This window comes from Neohortaea acidophila (genome assembly GCF_010093505.1).
Source record: "Neohortaea acidophila strain CBS 113389 unplaced genomic scaffold BDY17scaffold_1, whole genome shotgun sequence".
Classification (NCBI taxonomy): domain Eukaryota; kingdom Fungi; phylum Ascomycota; class Dothideomycetes; order Mycosphaerellales; family Teratosphaeriaceae; genus Neohortaea; species Neohortaea acidophila.
In genome coordinates this window covers 2,265,706-2,293,681 of record NW_022985510.1, presented here as the reverse complement: position 1 = coordinate 2,293,681, position 27,976 = coordinate 2,265,706, and the positions used below count along the sequence as shown (strand labels likewise).

The 27,976-nt window shown below is 56.3% G+C and overlaps 9 protein-coding genes across 9 annotated transcripts in view; 4 read left to right on the top strand and 5 right to left on the bottom strand.

Annotated features, from left to right (window-relative positions):
- The window catches only part of BDY17DRAFT_290162 (Alpha/Beta hydrolase protein), a 2,059-nt gene extending 304 nt beyond the window's left edge, over positions 1-1,755 (bottom strand). Inside the window, exons 1-4 of the mRNA XM_033732457.1 lie at positions 1,673-1,755; positions 1,471-1,615; positions 1,344-1,406; positions 6-1,256 (exon numbers count right to left, since the gene is read on the bottom strand). Of these exons, the coding sequence (XP_033594615.1) occupies positions 70-1,256; positions 1,344-1,406; positions 1,471-1,522 (1,302 nt within the window). The 5' untranslated portion in view covers positions 1,523-1,615; positions 1,673-1,755 and the 3' untranslated portion in view covers positions 6-69. The remainder of the gene's footprint in view (positions 1-5; positions 1,257-1,343; positions 1,407-1,470; positions 1,616-1,672) is intronic.
- Positions 1,756-4,295: 2,540 nt separating this feature from the next.
- Positions 4,296-5,396, bottom strand: BDY17DRAFT_320550 (uncharacterized protein; the record flags this gene model as incomplete). The annotated part of the gene is made up of 1 exon (XM_033736479.1): positions 4,296-5,396. The coding sequence occupies one exon, from the start codon at positions 5,394-5,396 to the stop codon at positions 4,296-4,298; it is 1,101 nt and encodes a 366-aa protein (XP_033594614.1).
- A 763-nt stretch (positions 5,397-6,159) lies between these two features.
- Positions 6,160-7,424, bottom strand: BDY17DRAFT_320549 (uncharacterized protein; the record flags this gene model as incomplete). Its single annotated transcript, XM_033736478.1, has 2 exons — positions 6,160-6,274; positions 6,331-7,424. 2 exons carry the CDS (start codon positions 7,422-7,424, stop codon positions 6,160-6,162), a joined length of 1,209 nt encoding a protein of 402 aa, XP_033594613.1.
- A 1,389-nt stretch (positions 7,425-8,813) lies between these two features.
- On the top strand, positions 8,814-9,749 carry BDY17DRAFT_290143 (uncharacterized protein). The gene is made up of 3 exons (XM_033732456.1): positions 8,814-9,203; positions 9,255-9,350; positions 9,408-9,749. The coding sequence occupies exons 1-3, from the start codon at positions 9,041-9,043 to the stop codon at positions 9,488-9,490; spliced, it is 342 nt and encodes a 113-aa protein (XP_033594612.1). The 5' UTR covers positions 8,814-9,040; the 3' UTR covers positions 9,491-9,749.
- A 305-nt stretch (positions 9,750-10,054) lies between these two features.
- On the top strand, positions 10,055-12,883 carry BDY17DRAFT_243289 (adaptin N terminal region-domain-containing protein; the record flags this gene model as incomplete). The annotated part of the gene is made up of 2 exons (XM_033730415.1): positions 10,055-12,736; positions 12,788-12,883. 2 exons carry the CDS (start codon positions 10,055-10,057, stop codon positions 12,881-12,883), a joined length of 2,778 nt encoding a protein of 925 aa, XP_033594611.1.
- A 253-nt stretch (positions 12,884-13,136) lies between these two features.
- On the top strand, positions 13,137-14,001 carry BDY17DRAFT_22957 (uncharacterized protein). The gene has a single exon (XM_033730191.1). It carries the CDS (start codon positions 13,390-13,392, stop codon positions 13,945-13,947), a length of 558 nt encoding a protein of 185 aa, XP_033594610.1. The 5' UTR covers positions 13,137-13,389; the 3' UTR covers positions 13,948-14,001.
- A 935-nt stretch (positions 14,002-14,936) lies between these two features.
- Positions 14,937-18,902, top strand: BDY17DRAFT_320547 (uncharacterized protein; the record flags this gene model as incomplete). The annotated part of the gene is made up of 1 exon (XM_033736477.1): positions 14,937-18,902. The coding sequence occupies one exon, from the start codon at positions 14,937-14,939 to the stop codon at positions 18,900-18,902; it is 3,966 nt and encodes a 1,321-aa protein (XP_033594609.1).
- Positions 18,903-19,435: 533 nt separating this feature from the next.
- BDY17DRAFT_342710 (glucosidase II beta subunit-like protein-domain-containing protein) lies at positions 19,436-21,425 on the bottom strand. The gene is made up of 3 exons (XM_033738025.1): positions 21,226-21,425; positions 20,225-21,160; positions 19,436-20,176 (listed from the first exon to the last, which is right to left on the bottom strand). Exons 1-3 carry the CDS (start codon positions 21,317-21,319, stop codon positions 19,512-19,514), a joined length of 1,695 nt encoding a protein of 564 aa, XP_033594608.1. The 5' UTR covers positions 21,320-21,425; the 3' UTR covers positions 19,436-19,511.
- Positions 21,426-21,663: 238 nt separating this feature from the next.
- On the bottom strand, positions 21,664-27,324 carry BDY17DRAFT_244383 (fatty acid synthase subunit alpha; the record flags this gene model as incomplete). Its single annotated transcript, XM_033730525.1, has 2 exons — positions 21,664-21,774; positions 21,835-27,324. The coding sequence occupies 2 exons, from the start codon at positions 27,322-27,324 to the stop codon at positions 21,664-21,666; spliced, it is 5,601 nt and encodes a 1,866-aa protein (XP_033594607.1).
- Positions 27,325-27,976: the final 652 nt, after the last annotated feature.

The window sequence follows — 27,976 nt, the reverse complement described above, 5'->3', positions numbered from 1 at the left end:
CTGACCAAGAGCCCTGCATTCCTTTTGAGGCGCACTGCGAGCACTGGCTAGCCACAGTCTCTGCGTATTCTACGTCCCAAGGACCTGCTGGTGGAATTCGCCAGCGGCCCACTCCAAGTCTTTCGCTGGCTCTCGACCTACCACAATCCAGTCCTTTACAATTGCCGTGCCATCCTGAATCCACTTCAGCTCTTCCTCACTACATCGGCCGGTGTCGAACAAGTAGCACTCGCTCGGTGGTGAGGGCAGGATTTCGCTCTTCATCCACCAGGCGTCTGGTGTGCCCTTCGACGAATACTGCTCCCCGTGTGCCGCGACCTCTTCAAGTGATACCTTCCCCGTAGCAATATCCCTGCCTGTGATTGCGCGCATGAAGATCTCATACGCCACCTCGGGCTGGTACGAAGGCACCATGTGCCCAGCTTGGTATACTCGGGTAAAGGAGAAATTGCCGAATTGTCTCGTGAGTCCCCCAGAATGGACTGGTGAGATGACGAGCGGAATGTAGCCGGCAGAGGCGAAGTCGTCCTGGTGAGCGTACGGGACGCTCAATGACGCCGCTTCTCCGCCCACCCAGTTGCAGGCATAGTCTCGGTCGCCGTACATCAAGGCTACGCGGACCCCGTGATCGAGAATGTAGCCAATATCCTCAAGCTGACCCCCTCTCGACATGTCGCCCGTCATTCCGAAGCCCTCCCCAACCGATGACGAACCCATGGTGTGATTTACCGGCGTCCCTAGAGCTCGCTGAACCCAATGCTGATTGAGGAAACCGGCCCCATACATTGGAGGAAACGGGTCTTGCGAGGGGTGTGTGATATCGTACCAGCCGCTCGCGCCTGTCTGACGGTAAGGCTGGTTCATCTTCTCCTCGATGGTTGCTCCCACCATTCGGCAGTAATCCGCTACCCGCTTTGAATCGCCGTGGTCACCGGGATCGAGCTTGCGCTGCAATCGATGGCACTCCTTGATCATGTCCGCGATCCCCCCAGGCCTCGTCATTTCATACATTGCAGAATGGTACTGCGACTCATTCAATGCTTGCAACCCATATGTATTGTTGTGAGGAAACGTCGCATAGCTCAGAGTTTGAGACTCGGAGTCAATGCAGCCATTGACGATGCCGAGTGTGTCCAGATGGAGGTAATGTGCTCCGCGATGAGATATTGTCCCGTTCTCGATGAGTTCGTTCTGCTTCATGAAGAAAGAGACCATGCCTATCCGTTCGCGTGAGATCTTTTCAAAGTAGTCCATGGCTATATAATGTTAGCGAGCGCAGATTTCGCTGTAATCATCACTCGGCGGAATCTTTGCCATCTTCTGAGGAGACTGACTGCACGTACGCTTAGTTTGAGGTACTCGAAGAAGAAGTCCGGGGGCCCAAGGTCGTTGGAGGGATGGCGAACCTGTTCCTGACGAGAATTAGCGAGCAACGAAGATCGATGGAGAGTCGTCTCAACGTCGATTTACATCGTTGTAGGAGAAGCCAAAAGTGATGGGCCGAAAGCGGTTTAGCAGACATAAACACGTGATGTCCCAACCAGCCCAAATGCGTAAGTCAACTTCATCTCCTCTGTTGAGGGATGATAGCGCCCCCAAGATGTACGAACCCGCCCTGCAAAGTGGGATAGGTGAGTTTGAGGTTGCTAACAGTCGATAGGAGTCAAATCACCTTCGCAATCGGCTACGAAAGCCGTGATGGCTTCGTTGCGCGCTTCCTCCTCCCTCCCCAGCTAGATGAGGGGGAACCATTCCCCTCGCCGACAAAAGCGGCACCCCCTCCTCCACCCCCGCCACCACCCGCTCCTCCCCTCCCCCCTGCCGCTGCCTCTGGGCCTTTCTGGCCCTTGACTAGCTCTCTGCCCGCCGATTTCTCTCTGCCGGTCTTCAAAAGGAGGTTCAAGAGGAAGAGGGAGGAGACGAGGTTTAAGAAGAAGATGGAGAAGAAGAAGAAGAAGAAGACGATGACGATGACGAAGAAGACGAAGACGACGAAGACGAAGACGAAGACGACGAAGACGACGAAGACGAAGATGAAGAAGACGGAGCGTCGTGCGGTGGCGGAGAAGAAGGCGAGGATGGAAGAGGATGACGATGACGATGATGACGATGACGATGAAGAGGAGGATGAAGAAGAGGAAGAAGAAGAAGAAGAAGAAGAAGAAGACGACGACGACGACGATGATGATGATGATGAAGACGAGGAGATGGAGGTGGAGAAGGAGAATCTGGCGCCGGAAGGCGTGAGCTCTGCGCGGCCTTCGCGGGCTCGTAAAGCACCTGTGCTCTTTGCTGGCATGCGGCCGACTCCCGCATTCGCATAAACCGTTTTGCAATGCTCTTGCTCTCTTTTGGAAGAAAAGGAAAAACCCAAAAAAAAAAATCCCCATCGGGTTCCGCACGAAGTCGATCTCACCCACAAGACTTGCGGATCATCCGACCATACTTGAATAACAACCAAACATTGGACCAACTCGACCGACGACACTTAGCGTACATCGAACGGTAGCAGAACTCCAAAACTGGATGACCTGGTGGTGACACTGGGGCCCGGAGGGGATTTGATGAGAGCAGAGCATTTGGGTTGACTCATGGTGCCACAATGGTAAGCTCAGCCTTCATTTCTGCGAGAACAACTGTTGACTCTTCCCAGACGTCAGCATGAAAATCAGCGTGATGGATCTTCAGCACTCGAAAGATCCACAGACTCCGTAATGTCAAGCAATCGGCCAGTGGACGTTTCGAAGCGGGCACGTCGGCGCTGCGCGTTGACGCTCGATATGGACGGCCTTGCTGGTGAATCAGCGGGTGGAAGGAGGATTCCAGAAGCAAGCGATCGACTGGAAAGGTTTGGGGCCAGCGTGGTCTGTCCATTGCGGTACGTGAAGTCTCCCGGGACGGTGTGGTGCACGCCTGTATCGAAGACTATCGGCGTTTGTGGTTGCGCCAGCATGTGCGTGGTCCCTGGAACTGGATCGATCGACTGAGACGGTGGCTTTGCTTCGTCACGTCGGCGAATGTATGGACGTCGGCTTTGCTATTCGAAGTCAATCTGCGATTCATCGGCTTGTTTGACGCCTTACGATCTCACCCGACAGCGGAAGCAATTAGCCAGGATTGCAGTGCCCTTGGCATTCCAGAACTCGCTAATTGGCTGGTGTCTCGCACATTTTGAACAACATCGGAGTACTTCTTCGGGCGACGAGGTATTGAGTGTCGGGGTGTTGAGTGTCGGGGTGTTGAGTGTCGAGGTGTTGAGTGGCGGGATGTTGGGCGGCGAGGTGTTGGATGGCGAGGTGTCAAGCGGATATGGCGGCGAGGTGTTGGCCATGTCTTGCGAATGGAGGTCGGTCGGTGGTCCGCCTATAGCAGCGCTGTCGACTTTGGCCATGACGCTGCAAACCCCGTCATGCCAAAAGGCTGAGTTGTTTTGAGAGGGTGCAGGCTGCAGCGTCGGATCTGGGCGTCGGATCTGGATGGCCAAATTGTTTTGTGTACGGGAAAAGATCGAACGTTGCACAGGGAGCGCAGGCACGACACAAGCGATGCGCCGGATGCGGTGGAAGTCACGGTGCGAACCGCCCAGGCCTGGTTACACCCGTTGTTCAAAGTCTACAATACTGATGACCCTTCTTGCAGGCTTTATTGATTATTACCTATCGCGCTTGAACGGCGACATCGCAGGACTTGGCTTAGTTACATCATCGTGCATGATACTTGACAGCAACCCTTCCGCGGTGCGGGCGATGATACACACAGTATTGCAACATGAACATCGGGACGGGTGTTTGGCGGCTACTACGCTTACTCTTCTCTCACACAATCGTTTTCGTAGGTCTGCAAATCGTGAGCAAACAGCTCATATCTGACCGCGCAGACTGCGAAGAGAGCGGAAGAAAGCAGTTCCTGATCACCCCATCAATCTCCGCCGTTGGGCCTGCGGGACGAGCTGCTATACACTAGGACTGCAGGTTTTGACGAAGGGTCTGCATAACGACAGCTGATACTGCTATGCAGAGCTGTTTAGAAAGTGCTGGGTAGTTTCACTGTCACCGATATCTGCCTTTGCATCTTTCTCCCCTTCGAACCTACTTCCTCTCTGATGAAGGCCAAATCGTACGTCCATTTGACAGAACGACTGAGCCTGAAAATGCACCCCAACCCATTCGGAGCAATGCACCTCCAAAATCCCACGTCCGCCCTGCTTCGGCATTCCCCAGCGCTGTACGATCGTTGCTTTCTGTTGAAGAATTGATCGTTTCGCAAATACCACCAGCCGAATCCAGATCACTCCCCTATTTCTTGCTCTTCCGGGCTTCAATATTGTCAGCGCTCTCCTCGGCCCTGCGGAGCACGTCAAGCAGGTCTTTGAAGATCTTCGAGGTGTTCGTTTGATTCTTCAAGTCTGCAACATTCGCTGCAGTGACGCGATCACGAAGTCTCTTTTGTAACTTAGCTACCGCCTGGCGGGCTTGGCTTCCGTTCAGCGTGCGAGGGTCCGTAAAGGTGGAGACACGGTAGGACACAAGCAGAACAGCCTCGACGTCGCCGCGCCTGTCGATCCTGCTGGGATCCCATTCCACGAGAATGTCGTCCAGGTATTCGCACTGTCTTTTCACATTGGCTTCAATGGAAATGCCCAAATTGCGGAGATAGGTGCGTAGACTTCGCAAGCCATCATTCTTGCCTCGTAAGTTGCGCAACACGAAGTCATTGACCTCCATCAAGTTCGGAACTCTGTTCGAGATTCTTCCGCGGGTGGTGAGGTCGATGAAGCCAGCATCGATTTCGAACTGTTTGCCAGCTTTCTGATCAGCAGCTTTCAGATCCGCTTTGAGTTTCTCATATCGCCTTTGATTTGTGTCGTTTGTTTCTGCATGGTGCCGCGCTCTCTTCAGCAATTTCATCAAGGTCGCACGCGCCTCAGCGCCTTGGTCCGTCGAAAGATCTCGATGCAAGTCAACTTTGGCGATCACAATCAAGCCGGCTTGTTCGTGCAGGTTGATGTTCTCAGAGGTGATCCACGCATCGAGCTGCTGTGCAGAGACAGTCGTTGAAACATTCGATTGATGCTGGCGGGGAGAACCAGAGAGACGCAATTGCTGGTCGAAAGAACCAGAGAATCGCGGGAGGGAGGCGGAGGGAGCTGAGAATCGATGGCTGCTTGAAGTGGCTCCGCGATCTCCGTCTCCGCCAGTTTGGCGCTGACCAGAGGGAGCAGAGAACCGCTTGTCGCTCGAGTCTGAGGAGCGTTCTCCACCTGTGGCGATAGGAGCTTGCGAATCCCTCTGCCCACTTTCAGAAAGTGCGACCAGGCCAGTGCTGGGAAGCGTGATGGTTTCCGGGCCGGTAAACGTAGCATGGCAGTCAAGGATTGGCTTTGCGAGCCGCGGCATGATTGCGCGCCTGTAGTCTTCTGTAATGGACTCTCCCGGAGTCCAAGAACAGTGCAGCCCACCCATATAGTCCACACAGGATTTGCAATTTCCTGGCATTTCTTCCGACTCGGTACAAGCTAAATCTTGCTTGACATACTCACCCTCCTCTGTCGTAGCCATCATGCTGCACGCATCACACTTACGTCTGGCAGGAAAACCGCCCTCCGAAAGCGTAATGTGGCCAACGTGTGATTTCCTCGGCTCATCGAAATGGAGAGCCCCACGTTGCATGAGCTCCGCTTCACGGTGGTGGGCCGGTACCACTCCCGGAGGTGCGAGAGTGCGCCCAGATCGTAGCTCGCGGATGCTGAGGACCTGTCGGAAGTCGTCAAAGTGAAGCTCTCTCATGGAGGGAAACCCGTATCGCGGAAGCCACGACGGTGCTGGGCTGACTTCCTCGCGCTGCAGGCAGAGAAGCAGAGCCATAGTCCTTCGATATGCATGGCAAGGTCCGTCAGAATGTGGGTTGAGATCTCCCGATTGCGATGCACATTGAAGATAGAGTCGGTGCCAGACCCCTGCGCTGTCCATCCATTCGAGCCGAACGCCCACACGATTGAGTAGTTCTGCGTGTTCGTAATGATACACTTCCGGCAATCTGGCGTAAGGCACCGGGTGGCGCCCAGATTTCATCACTTCCACGGTAAGGGTCACTTTAGTTTCGGGTGTCAGACCCAGGGTTTCTGGATCATAGGTGGATGGAATCCCGAGGTGGCAGCCATCACCAGTTGGTCCTCTCGGCAGCAAGTCTTGGATAGTATACGCCGCGCCGCCGCTCTTGGTTGTGTAACGTTGCATTGATTTGGAGGCCTCTTTTCGATACAGGTCCACCACCCCTGGAATGGACGTTTTGTACCAAGGCGCACACTCGAAGGAATCGCTCGACACGCACGGTGATGCCCAGTTGAGACCAGTAGTACCAAGATACCCTCTTCTCTGCCATCCCGTGCGTTGTCTCACACCATCCATGATCGCACGAAGCTTCTTGGCTATGATTGCCCATGTGACAGCTGATATGACCTTCTCAGTTGTCGTGCCCGGAGGATCATCTTCATTGCGAGGAGCATTCCCAGAACCGTCTTCCTCTTCGGTAGTGTACTTCTCACGCATCTTCTCTTCGATCGACATAGCGAAGAGTCCAGGGTGGTAAGAGTCCAGCAGGAGAAACATCACCAGCTCAATCCAATACATCTCTTCGCGATCGTCGCGCCCAATCGACAGCTCAATCAACGCATACATCTGATGTACCGTGGAAGCTCGCCAAGCCCTGTATTGTGGGGCGGTGTCAGTCTTCGACTGGGTAGCATGTCCCCCTTTTCGTTGGGGGAAGTCAATCGTGGACCCCACAGCTATCGCAGGTTTGTGCGTGACGTCTTTGAAACCGGAGTGTCTCCAAGCGTATATGCCTCCAATCTGCTTTGCTCTCTTGTCTATGGCCCCAACGAGCTTCGCTTGCGAAAAGAGGTCGCGTTCCGTGAAGTTGGGTTTGTTCAAAACGTTGAACGTGCCTGCTTTCTGAGCTCCCTCGCAAAGAGCCCCCGCGATCCTCTTGATGGGATCATTGCTGCCACCGTGCTCACCCAGAAGGCTCTTGGACCTCCCAGACAGCTCCTCGAGATTCGCACTGCTGGCGCGAATGTCGTGGAGTAATGCATAGACTGTCTTGTACAGGACCGAGCCGGTTGGCAAATTCACAGACGGTGGCTTTGGAACCGTGAGAGTGACGGTGACATTGACTTTCCACTCGCCCCATTTGTTGTCCGTACCAACTTCGATGTAGGACTTCGGCACCACGCCACGGCCGATTCTGCGGCGTGGGATGCTCACTTCCACCCATCCTTGGCCGCTGTGACGAATGATCTTGCCAGTGTCGTGAGCGTGTAAGTCAACGGATCCCACCACGCTCTTGTCACGAGACCAGTTGTTGGTTGCGCGGAACGGCCAGCCATCATCGGGATGGGTCGTTGGCGGATTGGCTCCAGGCATGTTGGATGGCGTCGCTGACGTAGGCCAGAAGCTGAATGATTGTTTGCAGCGACTGAGTCTTCAGAGAAACACCGATGGCAGCTTCATTGCCGTTGAGATGTGGTGATGATTCGATGCTCGCCTGTTGGCTTTGGTGGAGGTGGTCTTACGCCGGACAAGCAGCAGCAAGCGGCTTTGTGGAGGAAATTGTATTGTTGCAGATCGAGTAGTTGACACTTCAGGGTGGAAGGAGGGTGTGAGGAGGATGGGAAGGAGGATGGAGAGGAGGGTGGAAGCACGGTGGAAAGGAAGAGAGGGAAGAAAGTATGAGAGGTGCAGGAACGTGGAAGAAGATGGGGAAGAAGACAAGTGAATGGAAGTGTGTCACAACAAGCCACAATCTTGAATGAACACATGCTGTGAATAAGTCGGGAGCTCGTGACAAACATGGACCCCTGCCGAAACCACGGGACGATGCATCAAACGGCAGCACCACCACTAACGACTTTGTTGCATTCACCCAGATCGCTACTTTTGCCAATGTGGGCGAGACATGCTAGGCGCCAGCATTTCGCCATTGACACGTCTACGCAGGCAGTTCGTCCCATCTCGGTATCGGCGCACGCTTCTCGCCTTTCTTCGGCGGGATCAAGATGTCAGACACCTCTGCTTTTCTGTCAGTACTTCACATGTAAGCGATTGTTCAAAGTACAACACTGACGGTTCACAGCGCATGTCGAAAGCAAATTGGCCGTGCTCCTGACATCGTCCGTCCGATATGACCTCGTTCTTCCTTCGTCCCAGCAGACCGTCATTGCAGGCGCAGCTTCCCGGTGTCTTACAGCATTCAACTACCGCTGGCAGAGCGACTGATTCACACTCTGAGATTAGCTCCTTAGCTGGTATCTTGCGCAGGGTGAACAACATCGGAATGCTTCTTCGGGCGGCGAGGGGTTTGGCGGCGAGGTACCAAGCGGATATGGCGGCGAGGGTTGGCCAGACCAGAGGCATGAGATTGCCTGGGTTGATGAGAAGGCATCGGATCTTCATCCTTCTCCGTAAGTTCGAGTTGCGTGCGAAGATCAGTGGAAGGACCGCCTACGGCGGGATTGTCGACTTTGACCATGGCGCCTCAAACCCCTCCTCCATGGCAAGAGGGTGGGTTTTGTTCAGCGCAGTGCAGGCTGCAGCGTCGGATCTGGACGGCCGGATTGATTGAAAAAAGGTCCAGCGTTACATGTATGCAGGCACGACACACACGCTGCGAGGGAAGCAGTAGACGTCGCAGTCCAGGTACGACCCTCGCGGCCACAGTACCCAGTTGTTCGAAGTTCCGAGATGAATGAATGGAGGGGGCGGCCGCCGGAGGCGACCACTTTTGGCCTTGAATTTCTGGCCAATCAGAGCAAATGCAAATCGGATGACAGCCCTATTTCTCCTCGCGAACCAGTGCATGATCTAGATCAGATAAATGTCGTGGCTATAAGAATCCCCCAGTCCGTCTCGACTTCCTCACCTTCCTCTGCATCCCCTCTCACTTCCATCCACCCCCTCGACACTGTGAACGAGATTACTCCTCGCCATCCACCAATAACCCATCTTCCACGAACAATCTCCAGACTTCCCCCAGAAACAACATGTCTGCCACTGCCGCCGTTCCAGCCACCTGCTGTGGTCGTGAGGGTGGATGCATCTGCGCCAAAGAGGCCACTTGTTCCTGCGGCCAAAAGGCAGCCATGCACTGCACTTGTGAGAAAGCAGCAACCGAGAATGTGACGGCCGGAGCCCGTTGCTCATGCAGTTTGTCTCCCGCAAAGACTTCTTGATGATCATCACTAATACGTAAGACAGATCAACGACCGGCCGGCAACTGTACTTGTTCGCGTGCTGCATCTGAAAACACTACGCCGACCGGTGCTACTTGTGCCTGTGGCAAACGCTCCCAAAGTGAGTCTCTTCTCTCGTCGTTGACAGAGCGCCATCGCTAACCGCATCTCTCCCCAGGCTCTTGCACCTGTGGAGGCACCGAAGTGGGCAACGCGTCGAACCTCGAGACGGATTTCACCACCAGAGCGTCTGGGGCGTGAAGCTATCTGTACCAGAGCGTTGCCTGATATTGATTACGGCCATGGTGGATGATAGGAGGGTTAGGATGACGGTCGAGTGGCTCCTCAAGTGCTACAGTAAGATATATACGTCGTAGCGTGAAGAACACACCGAAGCTCGTTCAAGAGAATGCATCTGCGGCACCCGACATGATATGCAGATAAACACGTGACTAGCGTCTTACATAACCCCGTCCCTCCCGGCTTAACTTACCTCCCCCTCTGCACAGTATGTCGAGAGACATCATTGTTGATTTCCCCGATCGAAAACTCTTGCGCGCCCATCGGCCATTTCTCTCACACCATCACAAAGGCTGTATTGCGCCCGGCCTCTCTCCCCTGCCTCAGCATACACGGGAGCTCTGAAACGAGCATGTATCCATGAATTGCGAGCCCTCGACTCCGCGCGCGGTCACGCTTCCGTTGCTGCACGCCTGCGCTCTGCGCCTCCTGATTTGGCCCTGATACCGCTGCATCACCGCGACCATGTCGGCCGCAGTTACAGGCATGTTCAGCCGCAGCTCGGGCGGGAGCAAAGACAACAGCATGAGGGGCCTGGTCTCCTTCATTGCAGATCTTCGAAACGCCCGTGCACGAGAGTTGGAAGAGAAGCGTATCAACAAAGAGCTGGCAAACATTCGGGGCAAGTTCAAGCAGGGCAACTTGACAGGCTACGACAAGAAGAAGTATGTGTGCAAACTGCTCTACATCTACATCTTAGGCTGGAACGTCGACTTTGGGCATCTGGAGGCGGTGAACCTGATCTCGGCCAACAAATACTCGGAGAAGCAGATCGGCTACCTCGCCGTCACCTTGTTCCTGCATGAGCAACACGAAGTGCTACACCTGGTAGTGAACAGCATCAGAAAAGACCTGGCCGACCACAACGAGCTCAACAACTGCCTAGCGCTGCACGCGATTGCCAATGTCGGTAGCAAGGAGATGGCCGAGGCGCTGTGTGGCGATGTGCACAGATTACTGGTATCCCCCGCCTCGAAGCCCTTTGTGAAGAAGAAGGCTGCCCTCACCCTATTGCGACTCTACCGCAAAGTCCCCAATATCGTCCAGCCGGAGTGGAATGAGCGCATCGTGGCCATCATGGACGATCCCGACATGGGGGTGGCATTGTCCGTGACATCACTGGTCATGACACTTGCACAGGACGATCCAGAAACCTACAAAGGAAGCTATGTCAAGGCGGCGCAAAAGTTACGAAATCTCATCAACGATCAAGACTACTCCGGAGATTATGTGTATTACAACGTCCCCTGCCCATGGTTGCAGGTGAAGCTCCTCAGATTGCTTCAGTATTTCCCGCCATCGCAAGACACGCACATCCGACAACTCATACGCGATTCATTACAAGCCATACTGGACACCGCGATGGAAACACCGAAGAATGTCCAGCAAAACAACGCCCAGAATGCAGTCCTCTTCGAAGCGATCAACCTCATCATCCATTTGGAAACCGAGCGCGAATTGATGGTCCAGATTTCCACTCGACTCGGCAAGTTCATTGGCTCGCGGGAGACAAACGTGAGATATCTCGGGCTGGCGGCCATGACGCATCTGGCCGTGATGGCAGACACCCTCGACCCGATCAAAAAACACCAGGACCTGATCATTGGTTCATTACGAGATCGCGACATCACCGTCAGGCGGCAGGGTCTGGATCTCTTGTACAGCATGTGCGACTCTTCGAACTCGCAGAAGATTGTGCACGAGTTGTTGAAGTATTTGCAGAGTGCGGACTATGCGATCCGGGAGGAGATGGTGCTGAAGATTGCCATCTTGACGGAAAAGTACGCAACCGATGTCAAGTGGTATGTTGACATATCCATGCGACTGATAGCCATGGCCGGCGACCACGTCAGCGACGAGGTCTGGCAACGCATCATCCAAATTGTCACCAATAACGATGAGCTCCAAGTCTACGCAGCTCAAAATACCTTGCAATATTGCAAGGCGGATCATTGCCACGAAACGCTGGTCAAAATCGGCAGCTACATCCTCGGCGAATTCGGGCATTTAATCGCGGATCACGAAGGCTGCAGCCCGATCGAGCAGTTCATGGCTCTGCAGGCCAAGTTCAATTCCTGCTCACCCAACACAAGAGCCATGATCTTGTCCGCATTCGTCAAATTTATCAATCTCTTCCCTGAGATCAAGCCCCAACTGCTCCAGGCGTTCCAGACGTACAGCCACACCCTGGACTCTGAATTGCAGCAGCGGGCATGCGAATATCTGGCGTTGGCAACGATGCCGTCAGACGACCTGTTGCGCACGGTGTGTGACGAAATGCCTCCCTTCCCTGAGCGAGCGTCGGCCCTCCTTTCGCGTCTGGACAAGAGACAAGGCCCTATGGGCGACAAGAGAACGTGGTCTGTGGCCGGCAAAGATGGCATGCCTGGTGTAGAACGCGGCGGAACACTTCGTCGCACCTTCTCTAGTGGTCCGTCAGCCACCTTGGCAAACGGCTCTTCCGGCGCAAACGGCACCAATGGCGTCGCGAAAACGCCGATAGAAGAGCTGGCGGGGTTGGACTTGTCGGCTGGCGTGACGCCGAACTTGGCGAGTGCTGTGCACTTGTCGCCAGACTGGGAGCCTGGGTACAATCGATTGTTGTTGAAACCCGAGGGGATCTTGTACGAAGACACGCAGATCCAAATCGGGCTCCGATCGGAGTATCGCGGAGAGGTCGGCTGCATCATCCTCTACTTCACCAACAAATCGTCAGTGGCGATCCAGTCCTTTACCACGACTCTGGGCGACGCATCAGCGGAACAGCTGAAGACGGAAACGAGGAGCCTACCCAACACCACCGTCCACTCGGGCACACAAACGCAGCAAATGATCATTTTCGAAGCAAAGACGGTCTTCACGGAATCCCCGACAATTCGGGTGTCCTACATGGCCGGCTCGCTACAAGCCTTGACGCTGAAACTTCCCGTCGCACTGCACAAGTACATGGATGGCGCGGTGCTCAGTGCTGAGGAGTTCTTCAAGCGGTGGAAGCAGATTGGCAGTGCACCGAGAGAATCGCAGCAGATCTTCCAGAGCTACGATATCTCGCCCGAGTACACGCGGCAGATGCTGCAGGGCTTCAAATGGGGCATCCTGGAGGGAGTTGATGCAAACCCGAAAAACTTCGTGGGGGCAACGGTGCTGCATACTAGCGCTGGAAAGTCGGGCTGTCTGCTCCGATTGGAGCCCAACAGTGAGAACAAGGTAAGCCACGTCTCGGGAAGAAGTGTATGCAGCCTACTAACGTCGCGGCAGATGTACCGATTGACCATTCGCGCGACAGATGAGGCGGTGCCACCGGTTTTGATGAGATATATGGAAGAGAGGCTGACAAAGGCCTGGCCCTCGTGAGGCGCACAGAGTGGAGGGAGATGACGCCAGACGCGACGATGCAGAAATTGCAATCGGGTGAGGAGTGGTCAAGGAATGGCAAGTCGAGCCGCTGCTCACGTGTTGCATATCCGGCCGGAGATGTATAGTAGCACGCTGGCTTCAGATTGTCAAGGGTTGATGTGCTATTGCACTCACCAGCCAGCCCGGTCACAGTGTACTCGATATTCCATGCAGGCAATTTCCGAACATCATTTGCAGCCGTCAGGGCCGTCAGATTGATTGATGCCAGATGCCCAGGAATCGAGATGCAGTGGGGTCAGCAGAGGCTTTTCATCATTTGCAAGAAGTCAAATGCGACGCGTGAAAACACGCCAGTACACGACGTTGTCTCACTCTGTCGCGCTACGTGGGCAAGGCTGTGTGGTGGATCCCTCAGCCCCGGTGCAAACCGTTCGGGAGGACGTCTGGTGTACATTAGCTGAGGGACAGCGGCCGTTGGGCCGCCTGAGCCATGACGCTCGTGCATGTGGTGCATGCACCGTGACGTGAATCCCTGCACCAGCCACGAAGGGTCGGGAGGTGCTCACGGTGTCATGAGCATGCGCGCGCAGCAGATTGATAGAGGAGGAAAGAAGTCTGCAATAAAGCGTCTATATGTCAGTGGGCGCTGGCGCGTAGGCCGACCGTATGCACCATACACTCTCCAGGAGACCTCTCATGCGTGCTGCAGGAGATCAGCGGGGGGCAGGGATGTAACAACCACATTGCCTTTTTTGCCCAACGATTGGTGTGCGGGCGATGAATCAGCTCTCCCGCGACATGTGGCGTCCCGAATCGGCTTCCAACCCGAAACCCGGTTTGATGATGATTGCACGGCATGCAATGCGCCGTGTAGTCCCAGCGACCCCGTGGCTTTTGTTTCAAGCGGGTTGCCCTCGAGGCAGCGATTGCGCGCGACCGGAAAACCACTTGCGGACGGGATGGGCGAAGGACTGGACAGCTTCCCTTCTTGGACTTGCACACCGTGTTCTCGTCGCCGGACGATCGCATCGGGAGTTGGAAGACACACTACCGCACGCTAGCAGGGAAGCGGGGCAAGGCAGCAACAGGGGTCTGCATGCCTGGACGAGTAAGAAGTCGCGGCGGCATTTTGCGTTCAATAGCTTTTGCTGACGAGATGGATAGACTTTGGTTCCTGCAGCAAGGCAGAAAAGCAACAGCCCCTGAAGTGCTCGATGCGGCTCGGCCAGGCTACCAGGGTGGAGCGGTGTCACTGCAGTCAAGACGGGTGACGGTGTCACATTGTGCATGAACCAAGTCTCCGCCAATCAGCGGCGCGTCTCGCCCATCCTGCACGTCGCGTCAAGCAAGGGAAATTAAGCAAACGGCGCCGAAGCATCCCATCCACATCCACGTCAAAAGCGAAAACGGGTGCTGTTTAGCGTGTCGAGGCTTCCCGCTTTTCTGCCCTCCCGACACATACACACGCGCGCGCGCCACACACACACACAACGCACACGCACCCTCTCGCACCTCTCGCCCTTCGCCCTCACCCGAGTTTCTCTGCCTCGCGCGACCACCACCTGCCGCCCCGACCATTGCACCGACCCCGCTGTGCCATACCACGGCGCACTCTGGAGCGCGTCCTCTCCAATCAACGCCCTCTGCCTTTCTCGTCTGCCGACCGTCCGCGCCAGATCGCGCCGCCATTCACCCCCATTCACCTGCGCTTCCCTCACGGCCATCTGCAGCGCAGGACCGTGCAGCGCATCGCATTCACCCCTCCAATTCCCTCGTCTCGAGGTAGACGTGCGACGCGATTCAAGCCCGAGTCACTTTGCGGCGCCGACAACCACACGCCGACCCGTGCTTCATGCCCATTGTTGGCGATGAGTCGACCGCAAACCCACGATCATTCCGAAACCCCGTTTCCACAACCCCCATTGTGAGCGCGCACGTCGCGTTTGTTGACGGTGGTGCCATCGCACTCGCACTCGCACCCGCGCACCTCCTCACCCCCCACACTCGTTTGGTATGTCTTTCGTTTCCCGCGACGACGTTCAATGCCGCCATGGCGATGCTCATCGACCGTCTGTTGCGCCTTCGGGGAGTGCCTGCTAATCGCCTCAGATTCACGATGAATAAATACTTCAGGAGGAAAACGGCAGAGCCGCCCAGCGCGGCACACCAAGACGCCCTCCACGCCTTATCCGCGCCGGCGCCGCCGCCTCTCCCTCCGCTTCCACACGAGTCGTCGCAACTGCCGAAGAAGTCCACCAGCAGGTGGAAGAAGAGCAAAAAGAATGGCGACCACTCGGCGGATGCGAACGTCGACCTCTCTTTGCCTTCTGTCGATGACTTCCGCACCAGCTTGTTCATGCCAGCATTGAGCGCGCGTTTCAGCATGCTTAGGGAGCAAGACGACCCGCACTCGATGCTCGGCAAGGCTAGCGACGACAGTGTGCTTCAGCCGAGAAGGCGCTCCCGTATGGACATGGCACTGGCAGGACGTGGACTGGACGACATTGCCGAGGTGTCGTCCTTGAGGAGTTCATCGCGCCCTCCCCTTCCCTCTCTGCACCACCATTCTTTCGCATCCGAAGACGACTACCCTAGCGAGCGCGATTCCGTCAGCGTCATGACTCGTGCGCGTCCCGCCGAAGGGAGTGTCGTGTTTGGAGGCCGCCAGAAGATTTACATGATTCCCAAGGGTGGTGCGTCCAGTCGAAGTCTCGGTCGAGTCGTGAGCGAAGATGACGTCGCGCACTCCCTCGATGCTGGAATGTCTTCCTTCCAGCGCTACCGCGTCCAAAGGACCGTAGAAGAAGTCCGCGAGTCAAAGGACAGTCATGGATTCGACTTCGGACTCGAACATTCGGAAGATGGCGAGCAAGATGAGCACCTACCCTCGCGCTCGGCCAAGGACCTCTCACACTCGCCTTCACTCGCGTCTTCCGACAAGAAGCGGTCGACGGACTCCACTGGGCATTCGGCCGCGCGATCATCAACGGCCGCCACGTCAGTAGCCTCACAGCCAGCCACCTTTACCTCTTCGTCTCCTGTCCGGGCGACCTCTGAGATTGCTTCTGCGGCAACCACGCCTTGTACGATTCCTTCTCCTGCCCCAGCCCCTTCCACGGCGCCGGCGCCAGCACCCATCATGCAGCCACTCAAACGTCAAGACACCAAGACGCGTCGTCTTTACGAGAACGGGCTGGATCAACACATGCATGAGCAACAAAGCTCGGCGATGAACCGCTTGAACTCCATTCACCGACAGCGGACTTTCAGCAACAAGCAACCACAGATGCTGTTGCACGGCACTAAGAGTGCCGGTAATCTGCGCGATCGTGTCCAACCGCCCGTCTACGCTCTTCCTGCCCAGGACTCGCCTTCTCTCACTCCCAATTTTGGCTTGTTTGGAGCATTGGGCCTATCCAGTTCCAACGGAACAACTCCGTTAGCAAGTCTTCCGGTCACCCTCCTGACACCGCAGCATGCGGGGGATATCGACGACCTCAACCCACTGTCCCAAGCCTTGGAGCCTGCAGACCGAGGCAAGGCGACCGCAATGGGGGCTTTCAATAAACCCAAGCAGTCGTTTGACGAGCAACAATACGTCGAGCGACAGCGACAACTCCAGCGATCGGCCTCCACTGCGGCGATGAGAAAAGACTCTCATGGTGCACAGGCGACACGATCACCGCTTTTGGAGACTGCCCCGGAATTACCCGAAATCGATGCAATGAGCCGGAAGATGGAGCCCAGCGTCCGACAGCACCAGTTGTCGAGCGCCTACGATGTTTTCCAGCACGCAGCGCGGCTGTATACAGATTCCGATGCCGCACAGGCGGACCCGTCGAGTGTGCCCGACACACACCGCACCTTCTTCGGAGACATCAGCGCGAGCGAAGACGAGGAAGATGATGACCGCCAACATGCGGCGCCTTCCAAATCGCCAATGCTCGGTAGCCAACATAGCAAGTGGCAGCCAGCCGTCCTCCCGGCAGTCTCAGAGCATCCAGCTTTGCGCGCCCAACAACCGATGAATAGTCTTGCCGAGACCGATGAAGAAGAAGCACAAAGTTCCAGCGCACAAGCTACTGAGCCTTCGGCCTCACGTTCGCTGGACCCGCCAACCATCGCAACTGAAGACGATGACCTTGAATCACCTGTCCTTGGTGCGGACGCACCGACGGTGGCTTTGAACGGGCTCATGCACCATCTGCGTCAGAAGAGTAATGTTTCGTCGATAACGCAGCGCTCCGATGCCGCTTCTACCATTGAGACTCCAGCGCCCGCCGAGTTGACGCCACGAAACCTCGATATTGTGAACCGGAGAGATCAAAGCACTAGCGGCACCGAGTCACGTGTAGGTTCCTACGCGATTTCGAATCCCTGGGATCTGGACGAAACCGATGCCTCGAACCACGACGACCCGCGATCAAGCCGGCCGCTGGTGAGTCCAATCGGCAGCGAGCACCTCGGTGGGCGTTTTGGCGACTCGAGCTCTGCAATCAATCGCCATTCGGCTGTGTCAGAGTTGGAGGCGGAAGCCGAGGCCACCGAGGGGGCGCAGAATGACTCGCACGCACAGCATACTCGCGACGTCAGTAACGCCACCCAGGAGGATCGCGAAGCATTCGATAATGAGCTGGCGGCTCGTCGTAATGCCATCCAGGAGAACATCCGGAAGAGCAGAGCTCAACGTGAGATCAACAGTCGAGGCATCAGTCCAACACGCAGCTCAAACGCCAATCTCAAGACCTTTGGAATGCTTCGATCGGGGCCTAGCAGGGAGTCGATGGACAGCAACCGAGTGCCAGAGATGCCGTCGAACGCCCCCGCAAAGGCCTTGCAGATTCTGGGTGCCGGTGTTGGTAGTGCTTCCTCGCTCCCTCAATACCAGGCCGGTGCGAACAGTTCTGACTCCAGCCGCCCACGTGCCGAGTCAGGATCACGGTCTTCGCCTCCGAGCATTCAGCCACGTAGCTCGCAGCGAGCTGAGCGGGAAATGCGGCGCCCGATGTTCGGACTGCGCACAAGGGAAAACAGTGCGACCGAGCCTTTTCCATCGGCCGATCCCTCCCCACCCGCATCCGTTGATGGGCGCAGCCGTGCAAATTCTGTTACTACCCCTACCGGTCATCCTCGCAGCCGAGGCGGACCATATCGCGATGGCCTGGAGAAAGGGATGGCAGGCGGGGCGGGGCTGACCGCAGTCTCTGTTCCTGACCTCTCCAATCTCGGTCCTCGCGAGTTGACGCCGAATCCAACGCCAGACCTGACCCAGAGTCCATTCGAGCCGCCGCGAGCACGCAGTGGAAGTCGAGCAGCGATGACGAGCTACTTCGACACCCACTCTTTGCAGCCGCTCTATACCGGCTCGAGAGACCGCTACCATGCCAATATGTCAACACCTGCACTCCCCACAGGTCATTTCAGCCCGTTGACCAGCCCGATGCCAAGATCTCCAGCGAGTGCGTATGCATCCAATATGACGCCCCCGTTATCCGGAGCGAGTACGCCGCTGCAGTCAGCCTTTTCCGCACCGACGCAGACGGCTCGTCCTTCCAACGGCCGCGCCGGTGGCCCGCTGCGTAAGAAGACCATCTCGAAGGGAGACATCTCCGAGCCGACCTTGATCTCCAGCACGTCGAACATCGACCTGGTCGATCTCCCGGAGGGCGCGTCATTGAGGAACGGAATGGACGAGCCCCCACCAGTGCCGCCCCTCAATCCGGCACGCCGGGCGACGAAGAGGATCCTCAATTTGGGACGAAAGGAGTCGCAGGATCACAGCGCGAGCATCGGCAGCCGCGCAAAGACTCCGGACGCATTCTCTCGGAAATCTCCCGAGCTGGAGATGCCATCGGCCATGCCACGCAAACGGAGCGCCACCGTGTCGCCGCAGAAGACGGGCTTGCCTTCGTCCTCTTCGAGACCAGGCTACTCTCCGACCAACGGGTCACCGGATAGACCTGTTGAGCGTCCGTCACCTGTGCCACCGATCAACATGGACGGAGCGATGTTCTAGTGAAGCGATTTCGTCCGTGTGATGATCCTGGGTTGCGCAAGCTCCTTCCATTTCGACCTGTACAACAATGTACAAATATTCGCTCGAGGCGTTTGGAGACATCAAGATCCAGGAAAGGGCGCCCGCTACCTCCAAGGTTGAGTGTATTCGGCCCAGGGCTTATGTCATGTTATTGCTACGATTCGGACGGACCAAGAAGAGAAGACGTTTTGGGGGTTCCTTGGGTGTTTTCTGTCTTTTGGGGGTGTTTATGCGTGAAGCCGGTGCGGGAAAGCAAATATTTGCGTCTTTCTTGCGTAGATACATAAGATACCAGTTCCTGAAGGAAACGAAGACGACATTTGTACCCTTTCCGAAACACGGCGCCGAGACCGTGCCAGGCCCATGTGGGGATGTCTAGCTTTTTCGAGCTTCCCCTGGTCGCTTACCTTTGCGTACGTTCTCAGCCTTGGCCCGTCAGCAAAGTGCCGGCCCGCTGCAGTATCACGTGCCCAAGCGACTAGACTGAGCAGTGGTCGAATGGGGTCAGCATACGGACGGAGGTGTTTGCACATCTACGTCTATACACTCTAGTCGCCTCAAAGCCCGCATAGAGATAGGTAATTTGTGCTACAATTCATCCTTTGCCGACGCATCATTGGCCCTTCCACTCCCACTGCCACCCTCATCACACACAGCAGGCGTGCCAACCTCCAACCGATAAACACATTTCTCCTCCTCCATAATCTTCCAGATCTCGTTCTCCTCTGCGCACGCCAGGATGACACTGCTGCTCCTGTCTGGTCCGTTCCAGCAATGCTGCCCGCCTTCGTGCCTCATCACGAGGCGCCGACCGCTGCCCAATCCTTTGCCATTGGCAGGCAGCTCTTCGTCGACGTCGATCGTCTCGAGCCGCACAAAGTTGCCCATGTTGGTATGGCCGCCACCCTTCTTCGGCTTCTGCGTGGTCTGTTGGAGGAAGCAGACTTCGTACGTGTACTCACCGCTGTCGGTGGAGACGCAAGTGCCCTTCAGGGCGCGGAAGACATCGTCGGGCCCAAAGTCTTTCGAGGCCAGCTCTTCATTGCGGGTTTCCAGGTCTTCGCGGTGGTTCTCCAAGTCCTGTTGTGCTTTTTCCAGTTGGGCGCGAGCATCTGAAAGGGCCTTGCTTTCCGTGCTTGCTCCTGAATTGTCCGCCAGAAAGCCTGCTTCGATGAGCCTGATTCGGAGGTCGCGCAGCTTTTGATCCAGCCAACTGCGTATGGAAGGGGGCAGGTAATTCTCAAAAGTGTAGACTATGCACCCGTTAGCTTGATCTCTACCCTCCACCGAGTGTGACTGACGAGCATCCGTTTCGCTGTCCTCTCCACCCTCGTATTCATCCCAATCCAGCCCGCTGTCTTTGTCGGACTTGAGAATCTCATCGAGATCGATATCCGCCGCCACATTGACCAATGGCTCTTTATCGCGAGCAGCATACTCCTCCCATGCTCGAACGGCACGCTTGACACCTTCATCGTTGAAATTCGGATTGTACTCCGCCTTGAATATCATGAGCAGGTTTTCGAGCTCCTGTAGCCGACTCGAGTAGTCGTCCCGCTCCCGCCTCACTCTCGTCAGGCTCTGATGCAATTCGGCCATGCGTGACTTGGCCAATCCAACGAGCACGCTCATTTTCCCGCCTTTCTGACCGGGAGCAGTCTTGACGACCTTGCCCCGCTCCCTCCGCTCCACATCTTTCACCTCAGCCTCGAGTTGTTTGACCTTCAACTCCGTCCCTTCGATCTCGGTCTTCAGGGTCTGCACGCGATCTTGCACCTCCTGTCGGATACGCGCAGCTTCAGTGACCAATTCCTTCCGCTTCCGCGCTGCGATGCCCAGGCTCTTCTGTCTCGCCTCGTCGTGCTTCTTCCACTCCTTGCCGATCTCTTTGCATCGGTCCTCACACTTGACGCCTCCCACGCCCGCCCACTCCTCGCTGCCATCGCAGCATAGCTCGTAGTCGCAAATCCCGTCGTTGACGTTGGTGAAGGGGAGGTAAGCGGGGATGTGCCCCTTGTTCTTGCAGTAGAAGCCCGGCAGCGCCAACGCTACGTTGGCAGCGGCACCAGCGGGGCTCGGAGGAGACAGTGGGGAGAGGTGGGCGCAGGCGGAAGTGCCTGGCTCGTCCGAGCCATCAGGGCAGTCGCAGTAGTCGTCGTTGACCCGTGCAAAGGGCAATTGAATGGCCGGGTTTGATATGCAGCTGAATGTGGTGGTGTCTTTGTAGTATTTGGCAACTGTATGCAACGTGGTGAGCTGGGCGAGCTTCGAAGGGAGAGATCAAGGAGAGTCCGTGACTTACAATCGAGGCTCACGCCTCGCGGTCGGGGAGCATTTGCGGCCAATGCCCCACCGACTACACAACTCAAGCAGACCAACGCCTCCTCGACCCTCATCTTTGCAGGTGTGGTGGCATCGGATGTGTGGGCATTCGACGGAGCCGTGATGGGAAATCTTTCTGGACAACTTGCCTCGCTTGGCGTCGGACATGTCGCCTCAAACTCAATTCCAGCCCCTGACACCAACCCAGAACGTAGTCACGTGGCCGCAGTTGCGCAAGCACTGAGGATGGGATGCCGACGGTAGGTACATGATGAATGGATATCTATAAACGCTATGTACGGAATCGTGCGACATACAATCTCGCGTGACGCCGGTCAACTCGCCAACGCCTCATATCGGAACTAATCTACAACCGGACTGAACGCACTCTACACTCTCGTGACTCTCGCGGCAGCTCTCAGAAGGAGGAGATGGCGACGGCAATGACTTGCGAGTCGCTGTGGCTGATGCTGACAGTCGTGGACTTGACTCCGGCCTTATCGGCCGCGGCTTTGGCATCTCCGTGGAGCTGGACGTGGGTTAGCATGCGCTCAGAGTCTCGAGATCGCAGAGGCGGGGAAACACTTACAACCACCCCAGGTGCGCCGCTGCTGTTGTTCGTAATCTCAATATCCTTCAAAGGCGCACCGCCACCCTTGCTTTCGACGTTCAAGCTCTTGAACACCGCTTCCTTCGCGCTCCACCTTCCAGTGAAACTGGCCTGCGGGTTCGGGGCTTGTCGGCAGTAATCAATCTCTGCCTGTGTGAAGTTGCGCTCAATAAAAGTGTCGTTGTGGATGTCAATCGCATCCACGCTTTCAATGTCGACTCCGGGGTTCGAATTCGCCGAGGCATTGATCTTCATGAGCGACTCCACCATCTCCGTGGTGTTCTGCGAGTGCGCTTGTTTGGGAGCCTTCTCGGGATAGATGAGCTCGGCGGTCTTCTTGTCGACTGACACTCGGGCGTTCGGGTTGAGGAAGACTTGGCTCTGCTGGTTGTCGGCGTAGGGCGACTTGGACTTCGCACGGAACATGGTGTTGTTGATCAGGCCGTCGTGGAAGTACCTGTAGGCCTTGCGGTGTCGTGCAGTGACCTTCTGCTTGTACGTCTGGTATTGCGCCTGGTCGAGAGCAGCGTAGAGGTACTTGGGATGAATTCCGATCGCTTGTGCACCCTTTTGACCGAAGCCAAACGATGTGACGGAGAAAGCCTTGACACCATCGGTCTGGATGCTTTGACTGGGGTACACAATGTAGTCGAATTTCTCCATCACCTTGTCGACGTTGTCCGCGTTTCGGTTGCCGGGCACAAGGCCGCTGTTCAGCACCTGCAGACACCCGTTGAACATGAAAGCACCCGCGGCACCCTTGGGATGGCCCGTGAGATATTTCTGGAAAATGCCCATCAGCGCGTTGCCCTTCTTGCGGCCGAGATGCTTCATTTGTTGACACAGGACGTCCGACTCGTTCTTGTCGTTGGCTTGAGTGGACGTGCCGTGGAAGGAGGCAACGCTGAGGTCGTCGATGGTCAAGCCCCAGGTGGCGAGTGCACCACGGAGGGGGGCAATGCGGGAATCTTGCTTCCAGAAGTTGTTGCCGAGGCTGTACAACGCGTCCTTGTCCTGCCGCTTTGCCTCGCGCTCAATATGAGCAGCACGGTCGTTCAGGTACTCGGTCTCGTCGAACTGAGCGCCTTGCTGCTTCATTGCTGCGACCTCTTCCTGCAGGTACATGACTTCGGACTCTTGCCAGTTCTTGATGTTCTTGCGCCTCAGTTCCAGTTGACGCCTCCTGTACTTGATGTCGAGCAAAGGAGATGGGAATTTGGAGGGCTGTTCACGAGCAGTGGTGAGAACACCCTGGCCCGGCGCCGGCACAGAGCGACCAATCTTGTCAGTAGCGGTGGCGGTGAACGCAAGGATACCGTAGATGGGGACACCCATATCAAGAGCAAGCTTGGCGTCCATGATGAGTTGCATACCACAGCCTTGAGACTCCATGAAACCACCGCGAGTGGTCGTGGTCGGCCGCGACATCTCCCCAGGCGTGCGGCCATGCTCGAACTCGGTGACTGCATTGCTGGTGGCTCCCATGTTTGCAAACTCGTACGAGCCTTCCTCTTGGAAGTCGTCAAAGCCGCCGACGAAGCAGACACGCGCCTTGCCCTCGACGATACAATCGTAGCCGATATCAATGGACTCGACCGCAGTAGCACAGGCTCCGACGGGCGTCCTGATGGGTCCGGTGGACGACATCAAAAGCATGTTGACCCAAGCACTCATGGTGTTGATGAAAGACTCCTGGAGAATGTCCTTCTGCAATGGCTTGTCCAGGAAACGATCTTTGTACATACCGCGCAGAGCGGAGGTACCGCCGATACCGGATCCAATGCAGTTTCCGACCTCTGAGATGTGGACGTACTTGTAAAATTCGTATGGGTCCGTGATGCCAGATGCCATCAGACACTCGGCTGTCGAAACCAAGACGTAGAGCGTAACAGGGTCGACCTGATCGACAATATCGTCTGGGATGCCGTATCTCTTCGCATCCCAACCTGTCGGGATCTGGCCGGCCACCAGACGATCGAAGCGGAGAGCTTTTGGAAGGAACAAGGTCGCTCCTTTCTTCAGCCGGACTGTGTACTCGCCCGACTCGAGCTCGAATACTTCAGCATTGTCGCCATGCTCCCGCTTGAATTCCATAGCGGTCTCTTTCGAGGATTCGAACGGATCCAGATCTTCGCCAATTTGGATCTCCTGAAGGAGCTGTTTGTTATTGGGATCGTAGCCTTTGAATAATTCAGGCTCGATGAGGCGGATGCCGGAGTGCTCGAGAATGTGCTTTTCGTACTTCGACTTGACGTCTTTGTCGTCCACCGGCTCACCAGACTTCGCATCCACCCATCCCGAGTAGCTCTGGCCTTTGAGTGGCCCGTTGTGGTTCTTGATGAGGCCCATCATCCACGCCATCTCGATGCAGCCCTCTAGTGAGAATTCACCATAGGCTTCCATCTCCCAGCGCGTTCGTGAGTTACCCCACGGGCCAACCTCGGCAAAGCCAGTCACGACGACAACCTTCTCCAGATCAACCATACCCTTGAGATCGTGGTTGAGAGGCTCTACATCGGTCTTCCAGTCCGGCAGTTCCGGGAAGTCGTACTTGAGATTTGCGCGCTTCGCGACCTTGACAGTCTTGTACAAAGCTTCGCTGTCCTCACCGTTCACGATCTTGTTCTCCAAGCTGGTTTCACGGGTGACAGCTTTACGGATCTCAGATGTCTCCGTAATCTCTTCCCGCAGTCGAGTCATGAGGTCCTTGAGATTGGGCAAGAATTGGAGACCTCCATTGAGATCAGCAAATACTGGCTCTTGTTGGCAAAGATTGACAATGGAAGGAGCCATCAGACCAAGGATGTTGAATGCCATCTCTTGTTGCGAGAAGGTGCGAACGCCGTATTTCTCGACACCCTCTGCAACGACATTATTGCCGCCCATGAGACCCGTGCCACGAGTCCAGCCAATGACGGCACCACAAATGGTGAGGAAGTTGCCCCAGCTCTCGGAGTGCCATCTGTTGAACAGGGTTTCGAGGGCAAGCTTGGATTCGGAATAAAGGCCATCGTTGCCGAAAGTTCCATGGTTGGGCGAGAGCGGGAGGATGACCTGGGCCGGTCGGGTCTCGAAGCCGCGGGTGGCCTTCTGGGTCTTGACCGCGCCGAGCATGCGAAGCAAGTTCGTCAGCATGATTCTGTGAGCGAGCTCCGACTTGCTGTCGATGCTGTCAATTTCGCGCCCGTTTTCAGGAATTGCGGCAAACGGGACGATGTAGTCGAGGTCCCATCCCAGACCTTTCTTTTCGTCGTAAATGTAATCGACCAGGGCGGTGACATCCTGTTGGCTGCCTTGATTGAACGGGGCAACGACGAGCTGAGAGCCACGAGCTCCGTAACGGGCGTAGATGCTTTGGTAGTACTCCGTAACTTCGCGAGAGAAACGCGATGTGGTAACAAGAACTCGAGCACCACCACTGAGGAGGCCTTGCAGCACTTCAGCACCGATTGAGCCAGCGCCGGCACCAGTCATAAGCACGTTGGAGTTTTGGAAGGTAACGCCGGCTCGAGCGGCTTGCTCTAGGCCATCGAGGTAGACTCCTGTGAGCTTCTTGCTGTATTCCCAGCCGTGCGCCTCTTTTCGTTTTAGGTGTAGGAAGGGGACGGTCTCCACCTTCCCTTGCTTGGTAGCGCCATTCACTCTGCCATTTCTGCCCGCTTTCTTGACACCGTTCGCTTTGATGCCATTTGTTTTGGCGTGGCCATTCTCCATGGGCATGATCTGGCCCTCGTTCATGGACAGAGAGCGAACAATGTTGCTGTAAAGCTGCTTGATCTCGAGCTGAGAAGATTTGGAGAGCTTGTGTTGCTGCTTGATGAGTCGGTAGACGCGCTGCAGGTCATTCTGGACCTTCGTGCGATTGCCGTACTCCGAGATCTTTCCACCTTCCGCCATTTCCTGAACATAGTGTTCAAGTTTGCGGACGCTGGCACGGGGGATCTCTTCATACTTCATGTCGCCTCGGGCGTCAATGTCTAGGTGCGGGGCCGTAGGCACGGCGACGTCCTTGTATACTGGTGCCTCACCAAGAACGTCCCTGCAGTTGTCAATGAGTTGCTCGCCGAGCATCTTGGCCAGTTGGTAGGTCTCGCCACGTTCAGTGGGGCAGTGGTCGATGTGATACTGCATGAAGTCCAGAAGGGCAGGGTTGGATCGGTTCATGATGAGGATACACCGACTGACAATCTCACGGTCCACGGCTTGCAATCGACCAAAGATGATGTCGTAGTACATGCGGAGCGCATCTTGGCGGGCCCAGTTCCACGAAGAGTCGTAAACGCGAGCCTTGAGTGGGCTGAAGGCGGGCTCGATGCCTGCGGCATAGGCTTCACCGTGCTCCGCACTCCAGAGATCCAGTTGTGCTTGGAGGGCAGCTTCGTTCTCCTTGCTGGCCACGGCAGCTTTGTCGCCGGCTCGCAAGTCCATTTTCAGATATCTGGCAAGTAGCTCCAATTGCTGCTTGAAAAGAGCCTTTTGATCTTTGGTGAGGGCTTCGAGTGCGGCAGGGTCCATCATCATGCCTCCCGCAGCCGCACCTTCTCCGGCAGCGGGGCCGGATGATAGGTTAATGCCGGCCTGAGAGGCATACTTCTGCGCCATGTCGTCAAGATAACTCTTTGCATCGTTTTCGGATCCAAGACGCTTCTCGGGCTCCATTGTCATGGCCAACAGCAACACACCATCTTGTCGGCCCGACGCCAGACCCCACTTGGTCTCGAGGTGTTTTCTCACGGCCGTGATGTTGAAGCCTCCTGGCATCTTCGAGGAGACCATGCGAGCAATGAGAGAGGAGGACTGCTTGCCGAGCTGACCGTTGAATGTGGCCTGCATGGCAGCTCCTAGCTCGTCCAAGGGTGTGTCTTCTGGCTTCTCGGGGGTCGAGCCGAATTCTTTGCCGAGATCTCCGAGGATTTCATTCTGCAGAGTGGATTTGCCGCCGACCAAGTCTTTGATGGCCTTGCTGAGCGGGATGTCCTGAAGCGGCTTCTTCAACTTTTGGGCCACCATTGCCCGCAGAACGTCAACGGCACCAACGGGAGCGTCCTCAACAGGAGCGGCTGGCCCCGAGCTCGCGGAAGGCGCAGGAGCAGCGGCGGGAGCAGCCTGGGCTGGCGCGGAGCCTCCAGATGAGGCGGGAGCATCTCCGCCATCGCTCGCTGCGGGTGCCTCTGGCTCGTCCTCAACGGGGTCGACGGCGTAGTAGATATCCTTTGCGTCTTTATTGTAGCACAGGATTTGACGTTGGACAGATCGGGCGGCATCGTATGCTTCATATTTCGCGGCCAGAGTGCGCTTGGCCATGCCGCCGAGGGTGTCGGCAGGGCCGATTTCGACGATGCGCTCGGTGGTCTTCTCGCCGAGGATGACATCTTGAGTTTCGATCCATCTGACGGGTGAGGCGAATTGGTAGGCGAGGAGCTCGACGAGCAGGGTGTGAGCGAGCTCTTGCTCAACTTCGGGACGCATCTTTTCCTCGTCCCGCGGGGGAACGGCGCACAGTCGCTGTGCACCAGCTGCGGGGGGATTAAGAGTGGTCCGTAGCCGGAGAGGAGGTGAGGAGAGCGATGCGACGGTGCGAAAAGGGTGTGAGGAGGAGGTAGGTGGATGTAAGGATCACAGCGAGCCGTAAGGGTGGAAGGGAGGTTGAATGTTTCGGCGGCTGAGCACCTCGTGCAATGGGAGGGGAGAAGAAGGCAAGAGATCCGCCTTCCCGCGTAAGAGTGTCAGGGCGCAAAGGGTCAAGAGGGGATTGGGCGATGGTGAGGTAGCGGCAGCAGGCGGTTGAGCCGGGCGGCGGGTGGTTGTCGAGTTGGAGTGGTGGGAGAAGAAGCAGTGAGCTCAAAACTTCCGACTTTCCCCACAGAAACTTTCCCGGCGGGAAGAGGGCGAGGTGTGCTGGATGCAGGCCGGCGTCACTGCTCTCCCGCACCGCGCCGATCGATGTCGCAACGTTGAGGGTGCAGGGTTGCTGGTGGACGAAGGGAGGGCGAGAGGGCCAGATGCACACCGTCTTCGTCTGGTGTTTGTGACCGCCCGGCACGAAGATGTCTGGACACGTGGTGCACGCGATGAGCAACAGCACAGGTGTCCGATGCGTGCGGGCTCGGCTTATCCCCTC